General features: G+C 42.3%; 1 protein-coding gene across 3 annotated transcripts in view; it reads left to right on the top strand.

Annotated features, from left to right (window-relative positions):
- Nucleotides 1-11238, top strand: part of cntn5 (contactin 5) — a 116642-nt gene extending 105404 nt beyond the window's left edge. For all 3 annotated transcript variants that reach the window (XM_047595213.1, XM_047595214.1, XM_047595216.1), the window contains exons 19-24: nt 6248-6482; nt 7855-7964; nt 8067-8253; nt 8408-8520; nt 9641-9809; nt 10267-11238. In XM_047595213.1, the coding sequence (XP_047451169.1) occupies nt 6248-6482; nt 7855-7964; nt 8067-8253; nt 8408-8520; nt 9641-9809; nt 10267-10370 (918 nt within the window). In that variant the 3' untranslated portion in view covers nt 10371-11238. The remainder of the gene's footprint in view (nt 1-6247; nt 6483-7854; nt 7965-8066; nt 8254-8407; nt 8521-9640; nt 9810-10266) is intronic.
- Nucleotides 11239-11889: the final 651 nt, after the last annotated feature.

Genomic DNA, 11889 nt, shown 5'->3' on the forward strand with positions numbered 1-11889 from the left:
AAGGGGACTCCATCGAGTTTTACTGTTTATTGTGTGAACAGCAAACTTACCTTATAGCTACCTTATATAGTGTCTCAGAAATCCCTTATTAAATAAAGTCTACTTCAACCATATATCAGAAAATACTTAACGTGTTGATTTGACAACCCCGTTGTTGGTGGATTAACCTTGGGCATCGCAAACTTTATTTCTCTTGCAAGAAAAAACTAAACTAAAACACATAAAAAATAAATAATAAAACACCTTTAAAGAAGCTTTATAGTAATCCATAGCATCTTAGGGATAGTACAAATGTATCCCGAAGTCTTCCAGTCCTGCTCGAAGAAAGCACAACCAGTACAAGTCGATGATAGCTTGGTAATAAATGCAACTCCAAACAGCACAATAAACATAAATGCTGACTTTTCATTACGTGATTTCTGAGTTTATTGGTTTTAAATGATCCGGTGAAGGCAGAGCAGCGCCTCTGGTAGTGGAAACTGCCGGCATAAAGGCGCACAGTGATGGTTATTTGCGGGATAATGTACATAATTAAATATGGGAAGAAATAGAAAGGCTGTAAACATTCATCTCTTAACTTGAACGTATTTCTCACCAAGATTGTGATGAAGAAAAATGTGATAATGATAATGAAGTCGGCGTGAATTTATCATCCCCCATATGATTCCTCAACCCGCAAGTTGAGTATAGGTATCACCCGAGAGTGAAAACGAGCCCTCTGTGACAAGGCTCGCTTTAAATATCCGTACTGAGACCGCAACTTCGCTCAGCAGTTTAACAGTCGCTAAGAGATAAATCCTGCATGTGACTATGACTTAATAATCATTTAGAGGCGGCTACTGCTAGTGCTGTTCATTAAAAACCTTCAATTTTTCGGTGCCTGGGAATACTTGTCAGACGTTATTAAGGGGGATAAAGAACGGTTGATGGACGACGTTAGTCCTTCTGGCACTAAGCTGGAAGGAAACGCTCTAATGATTTCAAGATACAGACGATTGCATCAGTTTACAGTCAGCTGAGGTGAGATGTGATGACTGGCTGCGGTTGCGCTTTGTGTCCGGGAACCTGCGTTTTCGCTTGTCGTTGTATTCCCAGAGCCACCGAGGTGGGATCTAATTAAAACACAGGGAAAACAGTTTCAACTGCTCAATGTGAGAAAATGACGAGAATATTTCTAAAAATAGAGGAGAAGACTTGATGTATGGAGAAATATGCTGCAGGATTTAAATAAAACAGTTCTAGTATAGATCAGGGGTCTACCCCCACCTACTATATGTGTTCTATATTAAACTCAACCAAGTGCAGTTTATAAATATACATTATTATTATCATTTTGCATTCAATTTTAAGCTATTTAAAATAACAAATAATACACAGGTTAAAATATTTTTATTTCAAATGTGCGATAGCAAAATGTGAATGCGAATGAGTGATTGAAGGATATCTTCTTTACTACCTTTACTAAAATATGTTGAATTCGTGTTAATGTATATTTAAAGAAATTTAAATTCTTGGGGGAAAATTAAAAAAGAAATATACAAAAAAATGTCTAATCAACCAAAGATTTTGCGACGCCCCCTGCAGCACCATCTTCCTCCAAAGAAAGTTCTTTGGACAAATTCTTGACCTGAAAGATTCTCTTCACGTTTATAATTTTATAACATCACTCTCTTACATAAAACTATAAAAGTAATGAATAATCAACAGCAACTCCCGACAGTAAACTAAATGTTTGGAAAGAGTGGGAGCCCATAAATAATTCATCCAGCGGTAGGAGTTAAGGAGGTGATGTTCTGAAGGGAAGGCTGGTGATGAAGTTTCAGTCCCTTGATGAGTCTCAAAATGCTGCGGTGAATTAGGATTTGGCTGCGACACGCTGAGGCTTCTCCTTCCTCAGCCGCGCTGGGTTGGTACCTCTGCGACTTGTCTGCATCCTAGTGAGAGCGAGAGCTACGCCAGAGAGTAAATTTAGCGGCTCCTCGAAATCCTGCCTCCAAGTATAAGTGCACTTTGCACGGTGGCTGCTCACCTTCCCAGAGCAGATCAGCAGGCCAGCTCACTTCTGTTCCATTAAGGTTTTCATCGTCCTACTCTGTGATCTCACACCTATCCGAGCCATCTTTTTGTTCGTCGTTCCACTTTAACTTACGCGGTCGGTCAGGCAGAAAAGCCGGTGAGTGATGTTACGCACCTGCAGCCCACAAGCGCACACAATGCATGATCCGGTGGTTAAATTTAGTGCATCGATATACCTCACTGGTGCAAAATATCTGCAGAAACCTTTACCTTCATGTCTCATTTTGATTTATCATTCTGCAGGTTCTGCTCTAAATTAGAGAGCAAGTTGCTGACACATTTCTGCCAAAAAAAAACTTCAAAAGTTCAGATTTCTTTCTGGAGATAAGTTCCTTAAGTCTGAGCCTTCCTGTCAGCCCCTTCCCTGATGTCTCTATCAAGAACTGGGTGACTGGGGAATTGGCGGCACGCTCCATCCTCCACAGAGAAAGTCTGCAGCCACTGTCACCACCAGCAGCTCGATGTGATACAGACTGTGTGCCTAACATTTTATTTTGATCTTCTCAAAATCTAATATACCCTAATCTTAATTAATTATCATTGCCAGGATCACGTTTCATTGTCAGTAGATTTTCAGCACTTATTATCCACGAAAAACAGACAAATTCAGACTAATTAAACATCAAAAAAAAAAAAAAAAATTATTTAAGAGAAACACAGCATGAAAATTCTGGTCCACATTCTTACTCCCACGTTCCCTGTACTCGTGGTGCTTTGTCGGAGCATTTTAGGAGAAATAAAACGGCGCTCTGTTATGGAGAGAGAATGCAGTGGCTGTAGATTATGAAGAGGTTGCTGAATTAAGTCTGGAAACACATTCCCGCGCTTTCTCGTTAAGGAAGCAGTTCAGCTAAGAAATGAAAGGAGGCGCACATCCAGTTCTTCGATACTGCTGCGTCACAGCTCCACAGCTGTAGACACGGAGGTAAAATAACCCAGGTGTTGCTGCGCTGAACCCCCCAGGAAGCTGTGACCCTATCGTAGGAGAAAAAGGCAAGAGCGATGCGCATTACCTCCGGTGGGATAACACAAAGGTTGAGGTTGTCTTGAGTGAGATGTGGGGGGGGGGGGGGGGCTCAGGTGAGAGCTCATCATTTCGAGCAAAGTGACCTTTTTCCATTTCAGAGGGGAGACGCGGCGGACCCATCTGCTTTCGTGGTTTGCATCATTTTCTCTGACTTGTCTCTGTTGGTTTTGAACTCTAAATTGGAGGTTTTCAACGGTTCTACTGGAGGGAAAATCATCAGCCCGCTGGGGCAGAACGGTTTTCTCAGAAACGACATGGGTTTAAATGGAAACTGAAAAAAAGGAATGTCCTAAATTAGATAAGATACGATTTAACATTAGGTTTCAAGAGCCCCCCGGAGGAATAAAGTAAAGACAGAAGCTAAGAAGTCAATATGAAAGCCAGTAGTGAATCCAGTAATTTCATTCAGTTAGTCAAAGACAAGACCAGAAATACTGATTAACTGATTTTTACCAAAACAAATTCATTGGAAACCTTCGTGTGCTAACTTTTAAAAGACTTACAGTTTGTTTTGTGTTTAATTCACCATCGTCGGCTCCTCGTTGTCAGATTTGCAGAAGAGTGCAAGCCGTGGAGCCATTCTTACGATTGACAGTAGCACAACAGTAACTCAAGAGCAGAGCTCATTGCATTTTAATCAGGGTCCCAATGTATTCTGCTGAAATGAGTTTAGCCGTCCAGGATCGTAGAGTTAGATGGCTCGACTCGGTCACAATCACTACAGTTGCTGACAAAGCTCAAAGGAGGCCAGCTGGGCCGTGTACTACACTCAGCTGCATCAGCCGGGGCAAGTGATTAGGATGTAGAGAATTTAAAGTTCGGTCCCTCTGGAGAGGTGCAATGATAATTAACCTTGACTCTGAGAGACGTCGTTCCCAATAATTCCAGGGATGTTTATGATTTTCTTTTTTTTTTTTTTCTTGGTAATCTCAAACAGTAGCGGTTGTAGAAAATATATTAAATCTCACAGCGAGTGAAGAGGATATTAGTGTGAACTATTTCCAAGTGGACAGCTTGGCTCTCAGCCACATTCAGGGCAGCACATGTACGGAATTACTATGAGCAAAGATGAGAATTTGCAATTGAGATCAGCTGAAGGATATATTAACCGGGGAACAGTGAACAGATGTGGAGGCAACTGACAGTTATTCGTGTAGTTATTAAGTATGGGAGCCCAACTGCCACTGGGAAGATAACCTTCACATCAGGAGAAGTGCACCTCGGTGGCACATTACGGGGGATAATGTCCATTCCAGATGGGATGGTGTTTGGTGGTCGACCATTTCCTATTTATAACTCAAGAGTGTCATTAGCTCGGCCTGGTGTAAAACAAACACAGACTCTTTGTAAATAATAAAGGACAAAGAACAATCATGGAAAGTTAAAAGCGACGCAAAACCATGATTGGTGCCGCTGTCTTAAAAGCCTAATGAAGAGTCTTTTCAAGTCGTGCATGAATTTCAGTGATTACACAAAATTATTTCTTATTGAAACAATTGCTCACGACTGAATTATTCCGTCGAGGCTCCGGGAACCGTATATATCTGCGGCTCTTCAGCTACAAGCGTTCATGATTGTTGAGTTTTCAACAAGTGCTTCGACATAAAAACCGGGCGTAAACATTATTCAGGCTTCTCATTAGGTTTTATTCACACATTTGTGGAGTCAGAGCAGGTCACGTCGCGCGATAATAAGAAACCTAAGCACTTCTTCGAGGATGATATTTCCTCTGGTGCCCATTTGGGGGCACGAGAGTTGGTCACCCATCGGTAAGTGGGTCACAGCTCAGCGCCGAAACGCCCCCGAGTAGATGCAGCAGCCTCATTTTAGCGCCTTTCTATTTATCCTTGTTTCTGCTAAATGCTTTTGGAAATACATCAGGGCTCCGTCCGTGATCAATGGAGATGGATATTAAAGGAGACAGAGCAGGAATGTTAGCCCTTTTTGGCAGTCAAGCCGCGTGAGCTCGTGGCAGGTCTGCCTTTCCAATCATCTGTGGAGGGTTGTCAGAGCCTGGAAGGCCGTGGTGGGCAGGGTTATTAAGCAGGATGAATGACTAAACAGTCTCCGCAGCTTCATTCAGCCGTCTCATTAGAGCCGACTGCGCGAGACTGCCTTTTCTTGGGGAGCCATAGGGAGGACCATTAGTGCTGCCCCCACAGTCACCATCACCGAGCCCAGCAGGTGCCACAATTTCATCCACCAGACTTACCTCGGTTATATCAGACCTATCCCACTGCGTCCACGCTACCTCGCTTCACAAACCCGCAAGTGTTTCTAAACGTAACTAGCCAATTTGTTGTCGTTATTTTTTGGGGTTTTTTTGTTTATTTTTTTAAAAAAAAAGACTATTGTTCCTTAGTATGTCTTTAAACTCACTGCCAGCTCTGATGATAACTCAGATGGAAGCTGATTTATTTTCAATGATCATCCCTGTAATTAGGCAGTCATGGTGATTGGTCGTCGCCAAGTGAAATGTGAACAACATCTCCATCCCACCACTGATCCCTCTGCAGACTCGACGGCTAATACGGGTGAAGCCTGCAGGGGCAAGACATTATTCTGAAGCTTATGCAAATCAGCACATTACGCCGTGTTCAGCAGACTTGTTGCCAAAAACAGGTGTACAGGTGTTTGTCATTTATTAAATTTAGCCAAAGATTTAATCCCTGCAGCTCATATTTTAATTAAATTCGAGCTCACTTAATAAATTGGTGTTTGATTTGATTAAGCACAGAGCAGCTGTGGAAGACAGCTCCCAGTTTCCTCACTTCGGGAAAACCGCGGATAATCACTGAATGCGGCACAGAAAACCTGTGTCCCCAAAACCCTCCTGTCAGACATGGAAAGATAAATAGCTACATAATGGGAACAACTGAGCCAGATATGATTTGTTTCCATTACTCATGATTGACTGCATCTTTATTAACACTGACAGACAGTTACAGTAAATGGGAAGGAAATTGGAAGCAGTTTTTTTCCGGATTACCACAGAAGGAAAAAGTCCTTTTTCGTTCACTGATGCTGTTTCTTGCCGTGGAGGAGCTGCCCAGATGAGATAATGTGCAAATGATGCGCTCTCACACACGCAGACTTTAAGTGCCGTTAAACCAAACTTAATCTCAGTTCTCTTTATTTTTTTAGCCTGTATCTGAGGAGTTCCAAAACGGTGAGGGCTTTGGGTATATCGTTGCGTTTCGTGCCAACGGGACCAGAGGTTGGAAGGAGAAGATGGTGACCTCAGCGGACTCCACCATGTACAAGTACAGGGACGAGACCTTCCCTCCTCTCACCCCGTTTGAGGTGAAGGTTGGAGTGTACAACAACAAGGGAGACGGGCCGTTCAGCAAAGTCGTCATCATCCACTCCGCTGAGGGCGGTGAGTTAAGATCCATGGTTTTGTGTTTTTTGATACTCCTGTGGAGCTCCATACTCCACTCTGAATGTGTAGTTGATGCCACTTCTATTCAATCATTATAGCATTATATCTGGTGTTTGTATCAGATCAGATTCTATGTGTATGTTTAGCTCGTTCCTCCAGCTGCTCTCCTCTGTCTCTTTTTCTGTCTCTACCCGGCTGGTTTCAAGCAGACGGTTTCCTTCAAACGAGCTGAAGGTTCTGCTCAAGGTTTCTTCCCGTTGAGATTTTCTTTGAAACCTTCACCTTCATGCTCGCTGTGGGGGTTTCAGACGAGATTTTTTTTTAAAATGTCTCGAGACGATTTGTATTGTTATTTATTCTTTATTCTTTATTAGGATCCCAATTAGCTTCCACCAAGTGGTCCACACGAAAAATTCACAATGAAAACAAACAAAAGCTGACACTGTATGATATAAAACTAAAACAGAAAACACATAAAAGATAAAACATAATAATTCACTGAGTGTAGAACAACAATAACCAATTACTTTCCATGTACTTATCTGTATGGGACTATAGACCCCCTCATGGCCTACGTCACTGTGACGTCACAAAAAATTAAAAACACTAACTTGAAGTTTTATCACATACCAGCCACTGCCAGTTGTACACAACTTTGTTTTGGCTTTGGCGATTCAAAGACAGGATTGGAGTGAGACAATGAACAACGTGCACACTTCATATCACATAAAATGAACAGGTAATGCACCATCAGTTTCAGCCTGGGTAACGTTATGGGTTAGAAAAAATCTTGACTGAAGTTATGTTAAGTTAATCATCATTAAGGAGATTCTTCCTTGCGTGTTTCAGGGGTGTCCAAGCAGAAGTTGCATTTGCTACATTACATCACCCTCCACAGTGGTTCCACCTAATGCTAAAGATATTACATGTCTTCATGTAATATCTTTATTGGAGAGGCTTCACTTGATAAAGTGTCGAGTATCATGTTCAGGGCAAAAACCTGAAAATTCTATCTGTTCACAAAAAAAAAGTGTGGTGTAGAATTCAATTTGAGTTCATGCATGAACATCAAAAGACAATATTTTTATTTATCCTCTACATTTAGCCATGATAACGGTAATAAGAACTAATCGGGCTGCTGTATTTGAAGTTTTTTAAGATGTTTCTGAGCTGCACCTGATCAAATAAGAGGACAATACTCCAAATACTCCAAATGTGACAGAACAACGTCATTCATAACATAAACAGAACATTTCTCTGAGATTGAAATGCCCCTTCCCAGAGATTTTATTGAGACTATATAAATAAAAAACAACTCAATTAAGCGTTTTATGATTGTCACCATTGTGATGTCTTTTTTTCTCCACAGAGCCCAGGGAAGCACCATCTGATGTTAAAGCTTACGGCATTTCTTCCTCCGAAATTAGGGTGACGTGGAAACCGCCCAATCCCGGCCCTGGAAAACCAAGAGGATATGAGGTTTTTATAAATACCTTCCCCCCACTGGCTTCTATCTTAGTGCATGTGTTTGAGAAAAGTCATTTTCCCCTTCCCTTCTTTAATTCATTTTCCTGTTAATAGGTCACCTACTGGAAAGACATGGACCAGGAAGAGTCAGGAAAAAAGCAGGAAACTGTGAAAAACGAAACATCCATGGTCCTGACAGGACTAGAAGGGAACAGTGTGTATCACATCACAGTAAAAGGCTTCAACAGCATCGGCCAGGGTCCTGCCAGCGCTGCTGTCACAGCCAAGACCAGGAAAGCCCGTGAGTGCAGCACTGACACTAATCATGCCATGCTATATAGGGAATGCAGGCTACCTGTTAAGTTGGCTCAGAATCCCCTTGTAAAAAGTGCAGTAATTGACCTAGTTGGTTGAAGTTCTCTTTAAAAGTCTATTTGAATCGGCTCCGTCTATAGCTCCTGCTCAGCCTCCGGCCAACCTCGTGTGGATCCAAGAGGGCAACAACGTGTCGTTGAGCTGGGACCCGGTGAAGGCCAAAGACAATGAATCAGATGTCATCGGGTACATGGTAAAGATCCATTCATTTGTTGTTGTGTATGAGACAAACTGAAATTTCCAATTTATGGTTCTGAGCCTAAACATAGATCAATTAATCCACATTAATCCGCATTAATCGCTGTGCTGTATCGCAGTATATCACCGTATTGGAAATAAAAAAAAACAGGGACGATTACGGTTTCATTAATTTTGACATATTCATTCATATTTAAAAATACTTAAACTGCTATGTCTGTAACGTCAATAGCAGTGTGACCGTAATAATTGTAGTCATTTTCTTTCTCATTCATAAAAAGCTAAAATTGGGGACATCTTGGGGGACAGCTATGGCCGGGGGACAGGTCACCCAAAACGGGGACTGTACCCAGAAATCATTGACATCTGGTAACCCTAAAAAAAAACCCTTTCCATCTTCAAAACAGCTGCAGTGACACAGTCGCACCCAAGCGTCAACCTGCGGGTCTGAACTGCAGTTCATCAAGTGGCCACTTGAGGCTCCAAGAGGGAGCAAATCCCCTTAGACCCCCATGTTAAAAAGCCCAACTTTACAGCATTATTAAACATGTTTACAGCCTGGGTCTCAATACTTTATTTCACTATTCATGATTGTAACTGTACGGGGGGTGAATGTTTCTCTAAGTTAATTGTTTAATTTCTATTAAGTTTTAAAATTCTGCATAATTAAGGGAGTTCCTGCTTTGAGTGACAGGTGGTAGCCTGAGCTAACAGGTAGCGGAGAGTTGGGTGGGCAGGTCTCAACATCTGACATGACCTCCCATGCCCATATTTGGAATATCTGCGTGTGTGCGGAATAATCAAATACACCGGTATGCCGGTATATTAAAAATTCATATTGCAACAGAACAAAATACCGGTATTCAGTATGAACCGGTATACGGCCCAGCCCTTGTCCCCATGATAAATATTGGTGGTCATCTTTTGTTTGATGAAGTGTGACCCGAAACTGGATAAAAATTTACTAAAATTCTGTCTTTAATTTAAATGGACTCTTGTGACCGTATCCGAGAGGAATCTATTTGTTATATTTTAAGAAAAGTCTCATCTGGAGCATCTTATCTCATTATACAAAGCATGTGCAAACCTGATGTGACTGCGCGTATGTCCTACAGGTGTTACTCAAGCAGGAGGGCAGAGGCCACAACCAGGTGACAAGAACCATCAACCCTTCCACCACGCTCTCACTGCCAGAGGGAGGCACCTATGTCATTGAGGTGCGCGCCCTCAGTGAAGGCGGAGAGGGAGCGGTCAGCTCCCAGGTCCGACTGGTCACCTCCTCTGGTAAGCTCCAGGGCCGGTCAGCTCCCTCCCCCCCTGACTCCGTTACGTGACCTCTGAAACGTAATCTGTATGCGCGAGCCGTCTCCTCATCTTGACGTTCAGCCCTTTAATTGAGTCACCACAGCTGTTTTGCGAGCCAAGTTTTCTTTGGCTAATACTGTTTTAATTGCCTCGCCCACACACAAACCTTCCTACTCGTGCACAGCCAATTAACTTCTGCGCAACGCAGTGAATGTGAAGTTTTTAGCATAGGAACCTTTTCAAGGCGGATTGTTTGATTTCGTTCCTCGTCCCCATTTTCCTTCACTGTTCTTTTTCCGTCTAGCAGAAGAAAAAAAAAAAAAAAAAGAATATTACCTCACAGCTCCTGAAAAGATCCTTCGAGCTAGAATTAAAAAAAAAATGAACACGTCCTTGTTTTGATTTGTACTGACCCTCCTCTCATCCCCGCTCCCAGGTGTTCGAGCGAAAAACGACCAGTGCTCAGTGCACTGCCTGCCACAGAGCCTAACATGGACCGCGCTGCTCCTGGTTCTTCTGGTGCCTTCAGCTTCCTGGTGAGGCCACTGTGCCGTCCTCGTTTTCATGAAGGGAGCCACCGGTCTTCTGCTTTCTTATTCCCTCTGACTGCCTGCTTGCTTCGGCCTTACCCATCCCAAAGGGCCCGGGGCCTGCCAAAGGGGTTTGAGTCTGCCAGTCAACATGCAGCTCTTCACACTTCTTCATCCTTTTGTTTTTTTTCTTTTTTTCTTTTTTGTTCCCTGTTTAGTTCGAGGGCCTGGACGTTTGATTTGCACAGCTCTTTCCAGCATCACGGTAGTGTTGTACTGTAGTGTACATTGTGTGGAAAAGGTCTGTTTAATCACTTACTTTGACATCATGTGTTCTTCTCATTGACTGGTATCTAACCACTTCCAGGCGCCACCTACAGCTCCGGGGCTCCACAGAGCATGAACAATTCCTCGAAAGCTGCTGTGGTAGTAACACGGGGGATCAGCCGGCCTGTTTCTTTTCATTACTTATCTGCATCAATTTACCCCTTGGCTGCCTAACAAGCAATGCAGCAGAAGCTCAGTAGAGATAAGTGCATTGTTTTCTTATTCACACATTGAGGAGAAAAAAAAAAAAAGAAAAAGAAAAAAAAAAGATTTTTTTATGGAAACGAGAATCTTACTATTTCCAGACTTGCTTTTTGTACATTGTGTTACCTTTAGAGAAAAAAAAAAAAACAGTGGTGTGTGTCAGCTATGTCAAACTCTGTTTTTTGGTAGCGATTAAGCAATGCTTGGTGACGCAGTTGTTGACTGTTGGATGTATGGAAGTAGGAAGCAGGTGCTTACCTGTAGTGCTCAAACACATCAGTAGATGAAGACATCTCTGTACGGACTCCTGGTGTCAGTACAAATAAATGTGATGTATATTTTTTAAACGCTTGCTGTTTGTAATTCTTAACTTTTGGAGAAGGAAATCCTCGTGATGAAGCACTGGGGGTTTCAAATAACATTTTTATTGCACAGTCTGGTGATTATTTCATATTGAGCTGATAAATCTCTTCCTCCGCACAATATCAGAATACTGATAATAGGCATCAGTTTCCCAAAGCCCACGGTGACATGTTCAGATTGCGTGTTTTGTCTGAACAATCCAATTTACAACCCAATTAAACAAAGATTCAAAGATTCAAATTCCCACGTTGGAGAGGAGTGGAGACGGGACATGTTTGGTGTATCTGCTTTTTGAAGAGTCATCATTCATACCCAGAAAATATACTTCATACACTTTAAACAAGACAAATGAGCCGTGACACTGTCATTTATATGGACTTTTCTGTGTGGTAATTTCCAGAGACAGCTCTGCACTTTTAAAGAAGCTTTCTTAAAGCGTTCTGTAAAATATGAGTGGATTGAATTCTGCTCACGTGACACTGAAGCCAACGAAACTTCTTGTGATTAACAAAAAAAAGAAGAAGAAGAAGAAGAAAACTCTAGAGCCAAATAGGGTGGCATCAAGAGTATCTCTCCTTCCTCTCAGGCTCCTCTCGCGGCTTGTCTGCCATTAGAACTTATCTCGCCGGGCAGAA

This window comes from Mugil cephalus, chromosome 9 (genome assembly GCF_022458985.1).
Source record: "Mugil cephalus isolate CIBA_MC_2020 chromosome 9, CIBA_Mcephalus_1.1, whole genome shotgun sequence".
In the NCBI taxonomy this organism is placed as follows: Eukaryota; Metazoa; Chordata; class Actinopteri; order Mugiliformes; family Mugilidae; genus Mugil; species Mugil cephalus.